A 20,044-nucleotide genomic window follows, 5' to 3' on the forward strand; every position below is an offset into this window, starting at 1 on the left:
CCCCCCACACACCCCCCTACAACAATGACCACACAGTCTCTAAAGGTACCTTAAACCACCACCATCAGAAAGTTTTCAATTACTTCCTCGTTACTTTCGAAAGTTTTACGAAACATGACCTCTCGCGTTTCCTCGTGCACCATCTGTCTCCCGCCCACGTTCAGTCGCTCCTAACACGTTCTACATAGTGTGCTTCTCGCTTTTTCCGAGAAAGAGCGAGTCGTCGCATCATGCGAATCCGTGCCGGACTTGGATAAACCTTGCAACCAGGTTTTCAAGGAGGGGAATAAAACATTAAAAGGAGTGATATCGAAGTGTTAAAATGGGACCGAAACCCATTCACACTTCTCTTCCTGGCACCCTGGATGAAGTGGAGGCGTTAGTCTCCCCGAGGACTCCACGTCCGAAATCCACGCCTGAAGACTTTCAGCACCTTTTTGTACCCGATGATGCGAGGGAACGCGGAGAGGGCGGTCAGAAAGCTCCGGGGAGAATGTGCCGCAGGCGGCTGGACCAGAAATATGATTCTAACGGAAATTTGAGTGTACAGTGCGTCGTCACAGGCGATGGTGCCGTCGGCAAGGTAAATACTATCCGATCACAGCTCCCTAGAATTTAGCTGAGCGCTAACTTTAATCTTTTTTAGACATGTTTGTTGATTAGTTACACCACCAATGCCTTCCCGGGTGAATACATCCCCACTGTGTGAGTTTACTCCCAGAGTTGAAGTTCGTTCGGTCGTGAATGGCGTCATAAATTAGCCCTAGAAAGCGAGTCCTGAGGGACTAACTGTTTTGCTATAGATTCGATAACTACTCTGCTAGTGTTATGGTCGATGGAAAACCCATCAGTTTGGGATTGTGGGATACTGCTGGTCAGGAGGATTACGATAGGCTGAGACCTTTGTCATATCCTCAAACTGACGTCTTCCTCATTTGCTTTTCGCTGGTTTCTCCGCCATCCTTTGAGAACGTCCGAACAAAGGTTGGTAACACATTGTCCACGTGATGTTGAAGTCGAAATGTGCTTACGATTGGCGTAGTGGTATCCGGAAATCAGCCACCATGCACCAAACATCCCCATTATCCTTGTCGGTACCAAGCTCGATTTGAGGGACGACCCCAAAGTCTTGAAGTCGCTGCAGGATAAGAAAATGGCACCAATTCAGTTCGCCAACGGTGTTTCTGTTGCAAAGGAAATCGGAGCCGTCAAATACCTTGAGTGCTCTGCCTTGACCCAGAAAGGACTTAAGAATGTCTTCGACGAGGCAATCAGGTAAAACTATCTACCACCACCACCGCACCTTGGCACAGAAGCAATTTACTAACTACTATGTACAGAGCTGTTCTAATGCCAGCACCAAAGCCAAAGCAAAAGAGCAAGGTCTGCACCATTCTATAAACGACTTGCCAAACCAAAAACCTTGTCCCGCCTACGAATCTCTTGCGCTTTTTTCTACTATCGATCCATTATCCATACGAACTTTGTGCAGGCGTTCTCTGTTTTCTTGAAACTCATATCCCATGTTCTAAACCATCCATGAATTGAAGCTTTTATGTTCCCCTCTTCTCCCTTGTTCAGTGCTTCCTCTGCCTTTTGCTCCTTTGGTTGATGTCGTTGTAACTGGAACCTGTTATTTTATCTTACGTTTTCTTTCCTTTTTCGTTTCTCTAATGTCGGCTTATATATCTTGATGGAAAACTAAAGAAAGAGTTGTGAATACATACATCCTGTGGTCATCATGCTTTTCCTTTTCCCTTTTCCTTCTCCTCCGGGCATGATTAGTGTGCTATTATACTAGTCTCGTCTATGATACTACTTTCCTTGAACTCTGAGACTATATATTTTATTACTTATGACCTGTTATATTATGAGAAATTGTTATTTCTATTCTATGTACTCGTATCGTATTGCCCTTTCACTAGCTATAACTCTACGTTTGCGAGCATTTAAGTGTGTAATATGTTACTTATTTGATATAAATGAAGATTTGTCCCTTTTTCTTAAATGTTTTGAGTTAGATAGCTATCCATATCCATGATGGCATAATAAATATGGTTTGCTATATATATTCTGGATCGAACCTCAAATGTCAAGATTCATAAACCGTGGATCTTGAGGATAAGAAAAATAAGAAAAACATCAAGCTTTTATCGCATGCATAGCAGAAACAAAATCCGATACGCCAGGTACATAGTATGTCGATATGTCATCCCTTCCTATCATACATTCCCACCCAGTATACGACCTCTCCGACTCCAATTCTTAGGCCACCCCATCCCCTCACCTCCTCACCCTCTTTCTTCGACTCGGATGGATACCATCTTCTACCTCTTCCTCTACTTTCTCTTCCTCAACCTTCTCGCCCCTCTCGACCCTCTTTTTCCTATCCTCTTCATACCTCTTCTTCCTCTCAGTATTCAAACTCTCGTTTTTGGCTTTAACCCTCTCCTTCCTATCGTTACTCTTCCCACCTCCACCGGCCGTAAGTTCGACATTTATCTTCCTCCCTTCGAATTCCGAGTGATGGAATAAACTTAAACAGCTCTTCATCCTCCCTGCATCGGGGAATTCAACGAATGCGTAGCCTTTACAGATTGTTTCTGATCCCTTTGAGCCTTCTTCTGATGATGATGGTGTGGGTTTTTTGGATTTGAAGCCTCGGCCTTTGGGCGCTTCGCCGGGTTTGTAGGTTGCTATACGCACTGCCGTGGGTTTTACGGTGGAGAGGTGGGCGGTTAGGGTTGCTTGGGTGGTTGTGTATGGAAGGTTTCCTGTAGGAATAAGCATTTAGATTAGAATTATAAAGATACTTTGGGGTGTAGGCGTGTAGGTGCGTAAAACATACCGACGAATACAATGAACCTGCCGTCCTTTCTTCCACTTCCTTCCTGCTTTGTACTCGGGACGTCGCCATCGCCATCGCCATCGCCATCACCATCACCACCAGTATTAACCTCGCCGGAACCTTCTTCAGCATCACCAGTACCAGTACCGGCTCTAGCTTTAGCAGCAGCATTCTTTCTCCTCTCCCTTCTCTTCTTATTCTTTGCCGTATTTAATAAATTCGAATAAGCTTCGTTATGGACTTGTTTGACCTTCTTTTCTCCATCTTCCCCCTCCTTCTTCTTGTCTTTCTTGTTATTATTACCATCCTTCGCAGTTCCAGCATCCTCCATAGTAACATCGTTATCATTGTCGACACCATTCTTTGATTCTCGTTTTCGCTTTAAACTCCTCGCAAGACCTTCGTTTGTAGTGTCTTTTCCACCGATGGAGAAGTCTTCTTCTTCTCCGTTTCCCTCTCCATTTTGGTCTTCTCCTTCGTCGCCGCCTTCGGTGTTATCGTTGTTATCGGCGTCAGGTAGGTTTTTGATTGTACGATCGCGTTTACGGACTCTAGTCCTTGGAGCGCGGGTTCGTGGACGACGGGTGGTTGATTCTGCCATTTTACTTTTTTCTTTTTCTTCTTCTTCTTTGTGTAGGTGGTATATCAGAAGTTGAAGGTTTTTTTTGGGGATTGGTTGTTTTTTTTTTTTTTTTTGGCGACAAAATGCGACAAGTTTTTAAGGTTTTTTTTTGAGCCGCAGGTTTTGGGCGCATGGGCTGGCATGCCGCGTGGCCGGAAGGCTTCAATACTACACTATAGCTAGCCTTTAAAGGCCTTAAGCCTTTGACCTAAATTTATCGCATATGTAGGCAGTTGTAACTACAGTTTCTTCTGTATAATTTGTAGTCTTCAAGGCATTCATACGATATAAATTTACTTCAAATACGATAAAACAAGCTTAAAAGAGATCATGCATGATATCCAAAAAGCAGGAAGGGAAAGAAAGTGATATCGATAACTACAATACATCAATTATCCAAAAGGAAGAGAAGAGAAGGATAGAAAAGAAAAGAAAAGAAAAGAAAAGGGAAAAAGAAACCCAAAGGCCCCAATAAACACCAAGAATCCCATGCCATCTCCTCCCGCAATTGCAAGCTAATTTTATTTAAATAACAATTCATTCTTCCTCGGTCTCCTTCTTCTTCTTCGGTTCAAAATCGAGCTGATTCCCATTATAATACGCACTCCTCTTATCCCCATCCCCATCATGCAAAGTCCTTATCCTCTTCTTAGCCACATCCCTCGAGACAACAGGTGTACTAACAGACGCCGAACTAGCGGCGGTAACCCCCTCATCTTCTTCGCTTCCACCGTTACTTCCGCTCTTTTCCTTTTTTCTACCTTTCTTTTCGCCGACGACGACGTTGGAAGCTGGGTTGTGTAGCCCAAGGAAGGTCTTGATCATAAGCCAGATGCTGAGTAAAAATGCAATCAAGAAGTTTTGCTGGTTATTCACACCAGTCGCGGATCGTCTTGCTGGTGCAAATGCTGATGAGACTTTTGAAGATGCAACGGGTTTTAGGATTAAAATGGCGGAAGGGTAGAGACCGAGTTCTGAGAGGGAGGAAGAGGTGCCTTCTATATTTTTGGATGACATGCTGGAAGATTGGACGATGAGTTTGTAGGGATGGTTACTGTCTGTACGGTTCTGCGAGTTGAAAGGATTTTGGTTAGTATTTGTATCGGGGAAGGATGTATTGATTATAGATGGGCTTACATTATCTAGCCAAGGTCTTACGTCCCCTTCTACTGTTGCTTCAACTGGGAATTTGTGCGATATCCGGCTTCCATCGAATAACCTAAACGCCAGATTACACTCTCCACCTCTCACGACCTCTTTGCCCTTTCCTTTCCCCTCTCCATCGACAGACACAGTCCGAGTTGAACTGCCAAAACTACTACCAGCGATCTCAGCAGCCTCAGCCTCGGCAGCTATAGCCTTCCTATTCGCCTCTCTAATCCTCATCTCCTCTCTATCCGCCTTAATCTGTTCCAAAACCCTCCTTCTCTCCTTCTCAGCTTCTATTTTCTTCTTCTTCTGTTCATCAGCGTATTGTTTGTTGCTCCTTGTCTTTTGGACCTCGGCTGCTGTTGCCATGGCCTGTGTATCCTCGCGACGGGCGAGTTCTCGTTTCTTTTGAGCTTCGATTTCGGCGGCTTCACGTTGGGATTTTAGACGGGCGATCCGTTCACGGTGTTGGGCTTGGATGGAGGCGAGGCGACGGCCGGTGTCGGATTCTGGTGGGAATTGGGTATTTGCTGGGAGGGAGTTTGAAGTTGAAGCTGGAGTCGAAGCTGAGGTTGAAGGCGTAGGTGTAGGTGTAGATGTAGATGTAGATTCCTGTGGAGGTGGTGATGTTGTAGTAGTGGTTTGAGTGGTTGTAGTAGTCTCGGTGGTAGTAGTATCAGCAGGAGTCGCAACAGGGAAACTAGGACTGCTGTTTACACCATCTAGGAGGCTTGCAGGGGCACTGAGATTGCTGAATGTCGACGATATTTTGGCAGTAAATTCCTCCTTCGATATCGGATTGGTAATGACAGTGAGACCGTCGACACCGGCACCTCCATTTCTGAAAGGATAGACACAAGTTAGATATTCTGATTAATTTAAAAAAGGTAGTGGTATACGTGGAAGGATCGAGTAAGAAGTGGGTGATGTGTCGTACTTTATGATCAAGAGGGTTGGATATGTTGTTATAGAGCAAAAGGCATTTAGGTAAACCGCCTCAGTCGAGTCTTTGAGCAGTCGGACAGTGATTGCTGAAGTTTTAAGGGATGTTGATACCTGAATAAAAACGGTTATATCAGTATAAGCTATGGAATGTAATAATAAGATGATGAAAATAGTAAGCTTTACACTATCTTCCGACAGATAATCGTTCTCCCAGAGGTTACTATCATCGGTTTCATCGGTAACAAAGCATGCTAACGGCTTCTGGTTCGCAACGGTAGCTTGGATCGCCTCTTCGATTCGACCGGAGAAGAATATTGAGTCCGACATTTCTGCTCTGCTGTAAATTACGGAAGGGAAAGTAAGTAGTTTCGGAGGAGAAGAGAGAATAAGGCTGGAGGGGTAGTGATAACAGTGTGAGGTGAGATGATGTCGCGCGTGGGGGATAGTTTGGGGATGCGGTCAAAGTCCAATGCAATGAGATGCCACGGTTTATCAGTGTTAGTACTTCAACTCATCCAACATGACATGATATGCCTTCGCGCGGCATTAATTGGTCATCAGGCACGGCGCGGATTGCGTACGTAGGACATCAAACAAGGCTGTTTATTATTTTATTTCTCCTTTTTATCCTGCATGATCTATCCTTTGAAGTATGTTTGCATGTATGTATAGTAAGTATGAAACTAGAGGATTGAATTTATATCTGCTCGCAACTTAGACATTCCACAGAGAGAGTTTCGAGGCTGGTGAGCATGAAGGCGCAATAGGCCGGCTGTCTGAGCTTAGGTCCCAGCGGAGGGTGAGAGTGTACTTTGTGTTGCTGTGTTGTCACCAGACGAGTTTCTGGTAGTGTTTGCCAAAATTGCCAAATCCGGACTCGCGTGGCCCAAATCCGACTTTTTCTAACAAGGTTTCCGATTGGCTGGTTCGAACCCCTGATCATCTCGTACGAGTAATATACTTTTTTAGACAACCTTCGGGAACCCTCCCCGAGGCCCAAAAGTTATCACCAGATCCAAAAATTGAACTTCCTCGCCAGCGAGGGAGACAAAAAGATATTTCCAGGATTTTAAAATGGCAAAAACACCCGTCCGGAATTCGGATGAAAAGCCCCTGGGGGCTTTTTTTGGTTCGCGCTAGGCCCTGATTGGTGTGCTGTGGATTTTACCCCGAAGGTTCCAAGATCCGCCTCAGACCGGCCAAAGTCTAAGGCGGAACTATCCCACTCGGCCACAGCACACCAACCCACGACGACTTCAACCCCGGAGTGATATATATACCCAAAAACAACATTTCAACACACTTTTGGTAATTCCGTACTATACTGCGAAGTACCTCCAGCTTCATAGTAATACAAGACTATTATATTAGATGATATATATTCGTATTAAATCGATATATTCCCGCTTTGAAATCGTGCTTCCTTGTCCTTAAAGCCTACATGGATAAATCCTCATTACTAAATCGTATCGGTAGGTACTCAGTACTTAATAGGTAGTAGGTATACTAGTATACAATTCATCAAGGAACTAACAAATAATTCCATACGGACAGCAAGCACTTCCATCCCTCGTGCACAATCCTCGACAGCATAAATTCTTATTACTAGAACACGGAAAGGTTCCCCAAAGGTTCGGGAAGCTGGCTTTCTCTGCCGACCAGTATGGGTTATTCGTGTCCGTCCACATACAGTCTTGCACAGACGTATCGACGGCACGGTTGTAATATTCCATATTGTCGTCATCTGCAGAGCATGAATCCCAGTACTTCGCTCGCTTTGACAAGTTATTCTTCTTCTTCTCCTTTTTACCATCTTTGGATCCCGTCTTTGTCTTCGGCCTTGGGTTCGGTTTCGCTTTTAGGTCTGTCGGGACGCCAGTTTCATTGAGAAACTTCAAATATGCAGGATCAGGTCCCTTCCAGACATGTTCCTCCAAATACTTCTCATCGATCTTGACAGCCGGATACTCAAACTCTCCATAATCACTCCCTCCTTCCTTTTCATCCCTCTTAAGCACCTGATAGAACTCCGGTCCCCAATTCGTAACCGTAGTAATCCAAACCTCAATCCTATTCGCCTCCTCTCCATCCCCTCCAAACTGTCCAATACTAGCCATAGAATGCTCACCAACATAATAAGTCCCACCGTTATGTACAAAAGTTCCATCTTTAAGTCTGCTCCATGACGCCCAGAGGGGTGCACCGTCGGCATACCCGTTGTTGACTACTACCCGTTTGATTTCTACGGTCCATTTACCGCCTACGGCACGGGCGTACCATAGTCCGGAGTTTTCAAAGTCGCCGACTACGTTTTGGGCGAGGCGCCAGAGGATACGGGAGTAGACTGGTATGCGAGAGAAGGCGACGCACCATCCGTCACCCCAGGAGATATGGTCGATGTCGCCGTCCCAGCGGGCTGCAAGTTCTTTTGGGAGGATACCGTGAGAGCCGGTGTTTGGAGAGGTTGGATGGGCAGAGAGGAGAGAAGGGATTGCAGTGAAGAGGGTAAAAATTTTGGAGAAAGAAACCATGGTTATGAATATATCTGCAGAATGCGGGAGATTTCGAGGTCCAATTCCCTGAAGAGTTATTTAGAGGCTGTAGTCCTACAGGACTTAGAGAATACTGGATTGATGGTAGTTTAGATGTAAGGACAATATTACAAAGAATCTATCTTGAAGTTATCATGGGAATTATATACACTTCGAGGCTTCAGTAAAAAGCCAGTACTTGCACGGAAGAAGCTACTCATCATGGAATACCCGTCCTAGGCCCCTTTCTCACTACGCATGGCTTGAACAAACAGCACGCAGAATGGCCTATCGATTACGATTATGTTTGCACACCCTCAACATCAACAGTAAAATCCTCAGCATCAATTGACCATTGTGGCATTGCTAAAACGTATACGAATCTTAAAGTCCCCCCCACAGGATGCAATCAATTGATCAATATCCACCCGGCTATAACCCTACGTATTCAATCCAAAATTACGAGATGGCGATATTCCAAGCCGATTAGAATATATTCACGAAGTCCGTGCAAAGACCCATTCGTTGACCTAACAGTTATTTTTGCGAAAAGCACTGACGCCGAATCACATGCTAAAGGATCTCTCTGAAGAAAACCATTGGTCCGGATGAAGTTACTCACCTTCCATCCCATGATCGACTCTGTTGGAAGGATATGATATGTATCCACTATCTACGCGACACGCTTGTATAAAATAATTTTATAGACAAACGGAGCGACGACAACTTCGAGCTGATAAGTAATCACTCGATAACCCTTGTCCGTCTGAAAAAAAAGTATTATAAAACACTCATTATCATTATTCCTTTTTTTCTCAGAATGTTCTCCAGAAACCAAACAAGGATTAATATTTCGTCAATCGAAAAGCCAGGATGTTTTGTGTGACAATATCGACGGGGAGGGGAAGAAAAAAAAGCACTGCCTTGCAAGCTAAATAAGCCTTTCTGCAGGTCTCTCGGCGTCGGATGCGGCACCGCCGACTTAAGTTTTGTGCGCACCTGGTCGGAAAGCCATGAAAACCGGGGAACCCTGGCCAGTTGTTCAATCAAAGCCCAGATTACTCAACATCTACACCTACACTTTTGAGTATGAATAACCGTTTTTTTTCTCTTTCATTTTTGTTTTGTAATAAAATATTCTTTCGTTCAGGCTAAGCTATAAAACCCATACTGCCCACTGGTTTTAAAACTTCGCCCTCTGCGAAGATGGTGATTACTTCCTGCAGCTGAAGGCACTGCTTTTTTCTCTCCATTGTGTTCATTATCGAATCCCATCCCAGAAAATGATTGGCGCGGCGCAGATACCCTCCACTCACGACTCGAACCACCACATGGCCATCCTGTGAATCACAACCTTGTCAAAAACACCACCTTCTAAAAAAGCCCCCGCCGAACGAACCAAAAAATAGTGGATCTGTATAGAATTCAGCTGCAGGAGAAACCATCCCGTAGTCGACTCATGCAGAACGCTTAGCCAGATGGGGTCTTAGATACTGACTGCAGCTCGTAATCTAAGCGATTGTTTTAAGTTGAGTAAAAAGGAATGTATATGCATATGTATGTATGTGGATTGACTAGGCAGAGCTTGGGAGGCGTTTACGTTACACATACCGATTGCATCGATATGCCATAGCCGGGTCCGTGGGGTTTTCTCGTTGGATGGCGGTCATGGGTTAATGTTGTTCATTGGGGGGTGCGGTTGGGCATTGCGGATTCATGCTAGCTAGCTTGGTCTGTTGAAGGAAGCTGAGGCAATGACAGGATCGTATGGCATCTCAATGGATGAATGGGATAGGATGATACTAGAGTGATATAGTCAGTATGAATTGAGTTCATAGTACTAGTAACTAGGAGAAGTATTTTAAACCGACAGATTCCACCTTTCGTATTCCAAAATTTCAACATAGATTCCCATAATAAGGAGAGTTCATATATATTGTACTCTCCAGGTCTCAAGTAAAATCTTGAGAACAATACCCTACCGGCATTATGCCTCCTCTCATTTCGTTTTTCTATAGTATACTCCTCCTCTTTAGTATCGTCCACGCCATCCCCATCAAGGATGCAGTCGACGTCGAAGTTAGCGACGGCGTTCTCAAGCCCCGCGCTGCACCAGATAACTTCTGGCTCACTCAGATGACCCACGGTTCCAGTCCGTATGCTCCAGCTAACTATCCTATTTTTCGGAATGTAAAAGATTATGGCGCTGTTGGTAAGTACTCCCAAACACTTTCTTAGAGGAGTAAGGAATGATATACTGATCGATTGATGTTTTGGTATCATACAGGTGATGGAGTTACAGATGACACAGATGCTATCAATGCCGCTGCATCAGCCGGTGGTAGATGCGCAGGTGACTGTGGATCTTCCAGCGTTCTTGGTGCGGTTGTATATTTCCCCACCGGGACGTATAAGATTTCCAAGCCAATTTTTCAGCATTATTATACACAGTTTGTTGGAAATGTAAGTATTAACCTACTATACTCGTAAAATTCCGCCCCAAGGTCATTTGATTTGGGAAAGGGACCACTCTCTCTATCTAAAGAGTCGTTGACTAATTAGAAATTTTCTCCGAATCTCAAGCCCAATGCCCGCCCTACCCTCGTAGCTACCGCAAATTTTAAAGGAATAGCCCTCATCGACAGTGATTTTTACATCCCTGGTGGAGACGGCGCTCAGTGGTATATCAACCAAAGCAATTTCTTTCGACAAATAAGAAATTTGATTTTAGACATCAGAGCCATGCCGCCAATGATCAGGGATGGGGATAGTGCTTGGATGCCTACTGCCTTGCACTGGCAGGTTGCGCAGGTAAGTTTGATATAGAACTTTAAGAAAAAAATTTTCGGATTATAGATTGACTGGTGTGGGAAATACAGGCTACTAGTTTACAGAATATACATTTTATCATGTCGACTGATCCGGGGAACAATCAGACCGGTATATTTATGGAGAACGGGAGTGGAGGGTTTATTGGTACTTATTGTGTTCTCTAAAATGTATATTGTGCGTTGACTTTTACTAACCTTTGGAATCTGATAGGTGATTTGACGTTTTATGGAGGTCAGTTTGGTATGAGATGTGGAGCTCAACAGTAAGTCACCTTTTTGTTAAACAAGAAGATAAACCTCCAAGTCCCATGTCGAAGCATCTTTCGTTGAAAATGTTGTATTTTTTTTGGTGACAAAAAAGATCCAACGTCTTCAACGCATCGAGATCACGACACAACTTTCACACAAGTCTGGTTACGAGACTGCCGAACAACAGTCTTTCTAACTACTGTATATTCTAATAGATTCACCGCACGTGACCTCCACTTCACATCATGTATCACCGCAATTCAAATGATCTGGGACTGGACCTGGACCTGGAAAAACATCTTCATCTACTCCTGCTGGGTAGGAATCGACGTCACCGGCGACGGCAGCTCGAACGGTCAACCCGTCGGATCAATCACGGTTCTTGATTCTTCATTCGCATATGTTCCAATTGCTATATTAACATCCGGCCGGACGAATATAAATATCGATAATGTGGAAATTATCAATTGTGATATCGTAGTGGGTAAACCTGGTGGGCCTACTATTTTGGCCGGTGGGAATAGGATTGTTCAGAGGTATTAAAAGACATCCTTAAGGTGATTAAGTACTTGTTTGAGTATATACTAATTTGGAAGAAATATAGTTGGATGACCGGCCGTCTTTATGATGCTTACGACTCTAAAGGTGCTACTTTCACTGGAGTCCCCAAATATGTTCCCTCAAAACCCGCAGGTCTCCTAGATTCCACTGGTAAATTCTTCATCCGTTCAAAACCCCAATATGAAACCTTATCCGCATCTTCCTTCCTCAACGTAAGATCAGCTGGTGCCCAAGGAAACGGTCAAGCAGATGACACAGCAGCCATAAACACCGCATTACAAAGCGGTAAAATCGTCTTCTTCCCAGCCGGAGTCTACAAAGTCACGGGTACGATCAACGTCCCCGTCGGTGCCAGAATAGTAGGAGAATCATGGTCACAGATAATGGGTACCGGTTCCTACTTTGCAGATGCGGATAATCCAAAGGTTATGATTAAAGTTGGAAACCCCGGTGACTCCGGTGTGATTGAGATTCAGGATATGATATTTACTACTTCTGGACCGACTGCGGGGGCGATTATCATTCAGTGGAATGTAAAGCAAAGCACTCAGGGTTCTGCGGCGATGTGGGATTCTCATATCAGGATTGGAGGGGCGGCGGGGACGAATCTTAGAGCTACGGATTGCCCGAAGTTGACGGGATCGATTAATATGGATTGTAGGGCGGCGAGTATGTTGTTGCATATTACAAAACAGTCGTCTGCTTATTTAGAAGTAAGTTTCTATCATGGACCCCTAGTTTTTTTGAGACGGTTATACTAATCTACAATAATAGAATGTATGGGCATGGGTAGCAGACCACGATGTGGACATTTTAGACCAAACACAGATCGATATCTACGTTGCTCGTGGAGTATTGGTCGAATCCAAAGCTCCAACTTGGTTATGGGGCACAGCATCCGAACATTCAACGCTATACCAATACCAACTCTCCGGCGCCTCAAACGTCTTCATGGGATTAGTACAAACCGAAAGTCCTTATTACCAACCAAGTCCCCTCGGTCCTCTTCCCTGGAGTATCTCCGACGGAGCAGATGCACAATTCATCGACGACCCAACGTTCACAGATTGTATCTCTGTGGAGACGGATATAGATAGATGCGCCGTATCATGGGCTCTTCGTATCCTTGATTCGAGCGATATTTACGCCTATGGCATAGGGTTTTATAGTTGGTTCCAAGACTACAGTCAAGCATGTGTGCCTCTTGAAAACTGCCAAACAAGACTTATCCAAACCGCCTTTTCCGAAAAGGTATTTTTATACGGTATCGCCACTAAGGGAACACAGGAAGTCGTATCCCCAACCGGTTCAAACCTCGTCGCAGCAATTCAACAAGACAATCAGAACGGTTATACAACTTCCATAGCAGCTTGGATACCCCTCGCACAACCTGGTTCCGCAGCACTGGGTAAGAAACGTATACCAGGTACCGAATGGATCTACAGCCAAACCGGTGCCGGTGGAGTCAGGCAGTTCGATACTTGGTCCGCCTTTGGTGATTCATACTCCGCAGGTCCAGGAGCTGGGAAATATACAAAAGAGTATATCTATAAATCTCGTATAGGCGGCCAACTCAAAGACTGCATGATATATAACGAAAACTACCCCTACCAGCTGTACAAGAGCCCCTCCCCAGGGCATCGAGACGTTCTAAAAAAAGGATACTTCTTAATGAATAGCTGTACCGGAGCTCGTAACAAAGCCCCCCCACTGAGCCAAGGCGACCCGGTCACCATGCTCGAACAATTAAAATACCTTCGTGGGGACGAAGATTTCATCACCCTCTCCATTGGCGGTAACGACATAAACTTCGCAGACATGGCAGACGCCTGCGTCTTCGGGTTTCGTCCAAAAAATAACGGAAAATGTGAACATCTCCAAACACTTGCCGAACAGGCGTTACTCCCAGAGGCGCACGGCGAAATACGCAGCCTCCTACGACAAACTTACATTTGGCTGATAGACGCATACTACAATAACGGCGTTTATAATAACCTCCAGGGTCGAAAAACCCATTTCACCATATTTGTCACAAATTACATGCAACTTTTCAGAGTCAGCCCGCCAGCCGGTGGAACCACAAACTGTGACAACATAAATTTTAAATACAAATCGGTTCCAGGGCAAGTCGATCAAAACCCGGATAGTAACCCGCCGTTGATGGACCACGACAAAAGATTGTTCTGGTCTAGAATAGTAGGATACCTTAACAATGTAATTCAGGGTGCAATCAGCGACGTCAACAGTAAGGGAAGCTACTACGCAAATCGAATCGTATATGTCGATGTAGACGCCGAATACGAGAACCACAGATTTTGCGAAGCTGGTGTATCGGAACCGGCATATTTTTTCACCAAATCAGACTTCTACCTCCCGGCATTAATATCCATTCTCAATCCCTTGAAGAACAAAAGGGATCTCAACAATACCGACGGAATAGACAGCGAATACAACATCACCTCCTCCTTACAAAATTTCAAACGTGACACCGAAGTCGCAGGAGAAATCGATGTCCCATCCTGGGTTGACGAAGAACAATTATTAAGGTCTGCGAATAGTATATTAGGATCTCCGAATGCGGCACAGGATATCATCGATGCTGTAGCAAATGCAAACCCGACGTTTAACAAACGAACTATGTACGATGATCTAGTAAGGTTTGCGGTTGGATTGGTAAGAACTGCACACCCGACTCCTGCGGGATTCAAAAGTGCGAAATGGGCCCTTTGTAAGGCTATTTGTGATAGATTTCCAAATACGATGAATTGTCCGAGGAATACTGCGAATTGCGCATAAGCTTAGATAGTTTATGTGAAGAAGGTCGGAGAAAGATTTGATGATGTATCTATCTAGCTATGTTTTCCGGATTTTCTACTTAGTATTTAGCCATGGATTTTATATACAGACTCCTAGAGTAAATGGTCATATAGAATTGAATATGGTTTGAATTCCTGTGGTATCTAACTGCATCTTAATAAGGTATCCAGCCAGAAGGAACCGGGCCGGTTAAGCTCTCCATCTAATATAATACTGGTAGTGGTTACACCGGCCGCCACCATGATCACATCTTCCCCCCACGCATAAATCCATGTACCTGTACCCTTCCCATTGATAAGAGCCTTAATATGATTGCACGATCAATACAAATGCAATCTACAACCGGATTAACTTCCCTCCCTACCAATCCTTGTTTCGTGTCCTACCTTCAATTACTGCCAGTATGGTGAATAGATCAGCCTCGTCGTTATCAACAAAAAAAAACTCCATAATCTCTATCTCACGTAATACAACAGCCCCCCCTAAGGTCCAGCTCGATACTCAAGTAGTTACTCGTATCCACCCACCGCTACACCACATACTCTGAAACTATGCTGTTATCATGCACTTGCATTACTACATTAGTATACTACAGCCTACATTCACGAAAAAAACCACCCTTTTTAAAGCTTTAACAAAGCTTAAAGAAGATTGAGTGGGGTGGAAATCTACGTTGTAGATGGTTTCAGAAACTAAGAATTGCTCTTCCATTCTAAATGATCGTCTATCCCTATCATCCATATCCAACTTGTAGGTTCAAAGTACTAGTGTGGGGGGGTTTGGGTTGCTAATGAATGAAGACGAAACGAATTCAAAAAAAAAGGGAGAATTCCAAAATGAACGTTTACAAAGTCCACTGGTTTGAAGCACCGCTTGCTACGATGAACCTCTTGACTTCCTATTCCGTGTTTTGCTTTTACTAAGGAAGTGATAGAAAAGGGGTCCAGGGGAGATGCGGTTTCGAGAATTCCAGTGAACAGGCCCACGTCTTGTTTTGACGGTGGACTATAAAGTTAAAAAGAAACACAGAAAGCAAAGTCCTCAGCAAAAAGGGAAGGATAAAAAGACACCCGTTAGAGGAATAAAAAGAAAAACCCGACAGTAAAAATAAAAAGTGAGACCGACGATTTAAGAATAGCTCCGTAATGTCCGAATTGAAAAGAAAAACAAAGACGTATTTAATCCCGGGGTATCATATATGGGTCGTTTGTCCAGCGTTTTCGAAAACACAATTTAACGATGCAGGAGAAACCGGAAGAGAGAAAAAGAAGAAACACCAGCCTGGTTGTATTGATGATTGATCGATAGAAGAAGAAAAAAGAGGGATTAGAGAACTAATTTCATTACGATATCATGCGGCTGGCGATTCGCATATTCTCCCGACTCGAGTTTGTAAAGGTCTGATAGAGGAATTGAAGGGATGCAAATAGGTCGTTGTTGTCTCTCAAGGGACGGAGATTATCATGGATTTAGAAACCGTGGATCTAGCGGTTGTTAGATTGTGTTGACAATGGCAATTTCTGATTGGCTGGTAGTTGTCATTGCTTACCTTGATATTGGACTTCTTGATGCCCATAGAATTCATCATCAAGTCAGAGATTTTCTGACGTTGGTCACCCTGGAGCTGGATAATTTCACCAAGCTCTGTATCCTCGACGATGGAGCCGTTGGTGGCTGAGAATTAAAGTTAGTCAAAGAAGTTTTTTTGGGTGGGCCAAGCACGACATTATCTTGGTTGAAGGAAGGAAAGGCTTACCAAATTCTTTCTTGGCAAACTTGAGAACACGTTTAGGATCGATTTCCTTGGGAAGCCCTTGAATGGTTGTTAAAGTCTTACGACCATTACGCTCTGTTCATGTTGTTAGATAGTTGGTCCTATATAGTTCTGGCAAGAAGAGGCTAAGGGGTTTGGAAAAAAAATCTTACGTTGGATACGGATATGGATATAATCCTTTTTGTCGTCCCCACCATCGGTCTCTGCGAAGGGATCAAACGACTTGAGGTTATCGAGGGACATAAACTGCGTTTGTTTCGGGGTAACCCTAAAGAACGGTTCTTGTATTTGACGGAGTGTTGAAGGAAGGTGGGAAAAGTACGGAGGCTGTTGGTGGAGAGGTGTTAGTGGAAAGCGGGATTAATGTATGGGTATATGGAGGATGAGGGAGTATTCGAAGGAAGGTGAAGATTGAAATGATGATAACAATGACGAGAAGGGACTATGAGCGAATATATATATACTAACGGTGGGAGTTCTGGGGGTGGCAAAGGGCAGTGCAAGCGGACGGGGTGAGTAATAACTAGGGCTAGCCAGCTACGGAATAGGTAGGGAGGCAAGGCAAAGTCAGGCGAGACAGAAGAGGGAGGGTGCCCGAAAAAAAGCCCGATTAGATTAACATGAGGATTGCATGAACATGAAAATGGACATGAACGAAGGACAGGCACCACCCGATCAGAGGGGAGTGGGAACGGGAAAGGGAACAGCTCCAGCTCCAGCTCCAGTTTGCCAGGTCATGGATGAGATATGATTGGACAAGACAAGGTTGACAAGCCAGGGGCAGTAAAGCAGTCGCGTGGTACAATATGGATTTAGTGGGAGGGAGAGATCAATAGATAGGTAGTGAGGGACAAGCTGGAACCCACCTTTGTAATCGGATTGCAGAGGACTACGAGCTTTCTGAAGCAGTATAGAAGAAGATGAACGGGACTATTAAGATGTTGGATGGATGGAAAGAGAAGAAAGAAAGCAGCAGCGGGGGGGGCAGCAAATGGAAGAGCGGAGATGTGTCGATGGTGACGTTGAGAGCTGATGGGGAAGAAGAGAAAAAGAAGAAGAGGAAGTGGTGATGATGAAAGAGAGAAAGAGAGAAAGAGGGGCCGAAGCTTATTTATTATTATCGACCAACACAACACCGTCCAACAACCTCCAACCGATTACTATTACCATTACCTGTGCTTGTACTCTCTACAGCCTCTATACATATACCTCGACTCTCGGTACAGCTCTAGCTATTCTACATCTACCTGGTTAAACCCGGTATAAGTATCGAATATGGAATCATTGACCTGATCTGACTTAAACAGGCCGGACTTGGCTCCGGCAAAGCCTAGGGGAAGCTATATATGAAATACTAAGTGAAAGAAGGAACGGGAAAAAGCCCCCCAACCAACCAACCAACTGAATCCGAGGGAATGAGCCTATGAATGACGGTCCTGGTATAGCTGCTTGCTTGCTTGATTGCTTGTTCGTTTGCTTTGTGTGCATACGGAGTACTTCCCTGATGCAATAGTACATTGAGGCGGGTAGGGAAAGTACCCAGCCTTTCGATCGTCCTGCATGGGACTTGAGGCTTCTCTGCAGCCAAGACAGCCGCTTTGGCCTTGTCCAGCCGAAAGGATTATTCCCGCCGTCCAAGCTTGCAAGCTTACCAGCAAAATATACTCATTCTCAATCACATTCTATTCAAGTCGCTTTCTCTTTGATCATTTTTATTTATTTTTTTGTTCTGTTGGCAACTTCTTTGTCCTACATCAGGTACACATGCACAATCAGCGAGTATGAACGCTTCGGAGCGGGCCGAGTAGATTTTGAAGTTAGGGGATAAGTCAGGAAGTCAGGAAGTCAGGAAGTAATTATGATTAATATACAATACACACACACACTCTCTCTCTCTTTCTCTCTCACTCAGTTTTCTAGCTGAGATCGAATCCATCAGCAAAAATTAGAGGTCGACAAGTTCAAGACTAAGCAGGCTGGGGTGCTGGGGCTCCGGTGCCGGTCGGAACTGGCCTTGGGGCACCTGGCATGTACGACTGTATGTACCGCCGTCATCATGATCCAGAAATTAGCCACCCGAACATCAATGTTCCTCATATTTTCTCATTATGTGTCTTCAACCGGATGTTCCCACTTACCACTACAATCGAGATTACTATTTTTGAGATCAATTAGCTTCTTTCTTCCCCACTTTGAATCGTTTTTTGCGAGAAAGAGAGGGAGGGACTAACAGGCAAAGAGGACGCTGAAGAGGGCAGGCTGCTTTCCTGCGGCTTTCTGTGCAGGGGTCTCGGACAGCCAGGTCTGTACGGCGAAGGACATCGAAGCCCTATTATTCAAAATCATTCATTTATAAGCCCACTAGTCCATTCCTAAGTATATCCGTTGGAGGCCGTACCATGCAATCGTTCTGTATCGTCCGGGATCGTTAGATATTCGCATTTATACCGGGGTTTAAATCACATAAAATTATAGTTGATAACGGGACAGCATACCGGTTGCGCAAGAACATCTATGTATAAATTAGAAATAAATATTTGTTAGCACAGGTACATACTATTCAGAGATTAGGTAGTTTGAAGGGAGAGATAAATTGGAAAAGACTTACGGCAGCCATTGGCATTGTCGAGGCCATTGTCGCTGTTTCCAATCCATTCGAGTCAGAGTTCCATACAATCTATTGCTATCCACCCCATACATTCTAGATTTAGGATCTCCACGTACAGCTGATATCCGCCGATGCTATATACACCAATCGTGTCAGTGGTCAATCGATATCAAATGCGACGGAATGAATGTACCTTCGGGAGCGGGTGGTGGAGGTGCCGTGTAGGGCACGACTATACGTGACGTCAAACAGTACAATATCAGTATCCCTTCTTCGTTTTCCTAGATATAATATAATCCAACCAGGTGTACATGTCTACATACTAAGGTCCGGTCGCCTCATATCCTTCTTGTTCGACATTTTGTATGTGATTAATGTATGCGTGAGAGTCGTCGACGTCGTGTGTCTGGATAATGTGTGCTTTGTATGGATGGTAATGAGGGAGATTGATCGAACGATGTTCTTCGAATCTGGCCAGTTTATTCGTATTTCGGTCGGCCCAAACAAACATCCAGACATTTACCGATTTAATTTAGCCTTCTAGTGGTCTTGGTTTGACCCGAACCCCCCACCACTTGCAGCAGCACTTCTACGGTTAGAATTAACATGGTCATTGGATTCAACATGCACGGGAGGGATTCCCTGAAGTCGGCATATCCTGGCGCTGTGACTGGCTGACGGGGGTGTTAAGTTTATGTTAAACAGGCAGGCGAGACCCACCGACCTGACCTGACTTGACTTGACTTGACCTGATGGCGCCGGAATATATTGAAACCCCGTTTCATTAATTTACTTTCGAGATATCTACTATTTCTCCTCAACCTATTCTTCCTCGATACTACAAGATATAGACATCATCATGAGATGCTATATTTCATGATGTCGCTGTCGTGTCGCACGCCTGTCGGACACCCAAGCTGGTATGCGTCGTACCTGTGATTATAAACGCGACAGCTCATGATCACCACCCGCCATCGCCAGCCAGCCAGCCGGTACGAAAGAATGATCCCGGCTTCTCTTTCCTTGGCTTCATTCACTTTATACATATCATATCATATGCATATTACTCTTACTAATATGTCTATAGATCTCATATAGACTTGATTCAA

General features: G+C 44.5%; 7 protein-coding genes across 7 annotated transcripts; 2 read left to right on the forward strand and 5 right to left on the reverse strand.

Moving 5' to 3' along the window:
• Positions 1–322: 322 nt before the first annotated feature.
• On the forward strand, positions 323–1,401 carry AOL_s00079g171 (uncharacterized protein; the record flags this gene model as incomplete). The annotated part of the gene is made up of 5 exons (XM_011124046.1): positions 323–583; positions 647–705; positions 804–984; positions 1,043–1,275; positions 1,341–1,401. 5 exons carry the CDS (start codon positions 323–325, stop codon positions 1,399–1,401), a joined length of 795 nt encoding a protein of 264 aa, XP_011122348.1.
• An 882-nt stretch (positions 1,402–2,283) lies between these two features.
• AOL_s00079g172 (uncharacterized protein) lies at positions 2,284–3,449 on the reverse strand (the record flags this gene model as incomplete). Its single annotated transcript, XM_011124047.1, has 2 exons — positions 2,284–2,774; positions 2,849–3,449. The coding sequence occupies 2 exons, from the start codon at positions 3,447–3,449 to the stop codon at positions 2,284–2,286; spliced, it is 1,092 nt and encodes a 363-aa protein (XP_011122349.1).
• Positions 3,450–4,007: 558 nt separating this feature from the next.
• AOL_s00079g173 (uncharacterized protein) lies at positions 4,008–5,891 on the reverse strand (the record flags this gene model as incomplete). Its single annotated transcript, XM_011124048.1, has 4 exons — positions 4,008–4,538; positions 4,608–5,460; positions 5,557–5,675; positions 5,748–5,891. 4 exons carry the CDS (start codon positions 5,889–5,891, stop codon positions 4,008–4,010), a joined length of 1,647 nt encoding a protein of 548 aa, XP_011122350.1.
• A 1,110-nt stretch (positions 5,892–7,001) lies between these two features.
• Positions 7,002–8,095, reverse strand: AOL_s00079g174 (uncharacterized protein; the record flags this gene model as incomplete). The annotated part of the gene is made up of 2 exons (XM_011124049.1): positions 7,002–7,023; positions 7,113–8,095. The coding sequence occupies 2 exons, from the start codon at positions 8,093–8,095 to the stop codon at positions 7,002–7,004; spliced, it is 1,005 nt and encodes a 334-aa protein (XP_011122351.1).
• Positions 8,096–10,084: 1,989 nt separating this feature from the next.
• AOL_s00079g175 (uncharacterized protein) lies at positions 10,085–14,532 on the forward strand (the record flags this gene model as incomplete). Its single annotated transcript, XM_011124050.1, has 8 exons — positions 10,085–10,307; positions 10,383–10,558; positions 10,658–10,906; positions 10,975–11,071; positions 11,138–11,189; positions 11,391–11,711; positions 11,780–12,449; positions 12,511–14,532. 8 exons carry the CDS (start codon positions 10,085–10,087, stop codon positions 14,530–14,532), a joined length of 3,810 nt encoding a protein of 1,269 aa, XP_011122352.1.
• A 1,490-nt stretch (positions 14,533–16,022) lies between these two features.
• Positions 16,023–16,570, reverse strand: AOL_s00079g176 (uncharacterized protein; the record flags this gene model as incomplete). Its single annotated transcript, XM_011124051.1, has 4 exons — positions 16,023–16,037; positions 16,103–16,227; positions 16,310–16,402; positions 16,480–16,570. The coding sequence occupies 4 exons, from the start codon at positions 16,568–16,570 to the stop codon at positions 16,023–16,025; spliced, it is 324 nt and encodes a 107-aa protein (XP_011122353.1).
• A 1,724-nt stretch (positions 16,571–18,294) lies between these two features.
• Positions 18,295–19,295, reverse strand: AOL_s00079g177 (uncharacterized protein; the record flags this gene model as incomplete). The annotated part of the gene is made up of 9 exons (XM_011124052.1): positions 18,295–18,363; positions 18,466–18,482; positions 18,559–18,656; positions 18,726–18,737; positions 18,823–18,839; positions 18,936–18,967; positions 19,052–19,069; positions 19,129–19,167; positions 19,259–19,295. 9 exons carry the CDS (start codon positions 19,293–19,295, stop codon positions 18,295–18,297), a joined length of 339 nt encoding a protein of 112 aa, XP_011122354.1.
• Between the last annotated feature and the right edge of the window lie 749 nt (positions 19,296–20,044).

Source organism: Orbilia oligospora, assembly GCF_000225545.1.
Source record: "Orbilia oligospora ATCC 24927 unplaced genomic scaffold scaffold00079, whole genome shotgun sequence".
In the NCBI taxonomy this organism is placed as follows: domain Eukaryota; kingdom Fungi; phylum Ascomycota; class Orbiliomycetes; order Orbiliales; family Orbiliaceae; genus Orbilia; species Orbilia oligospora.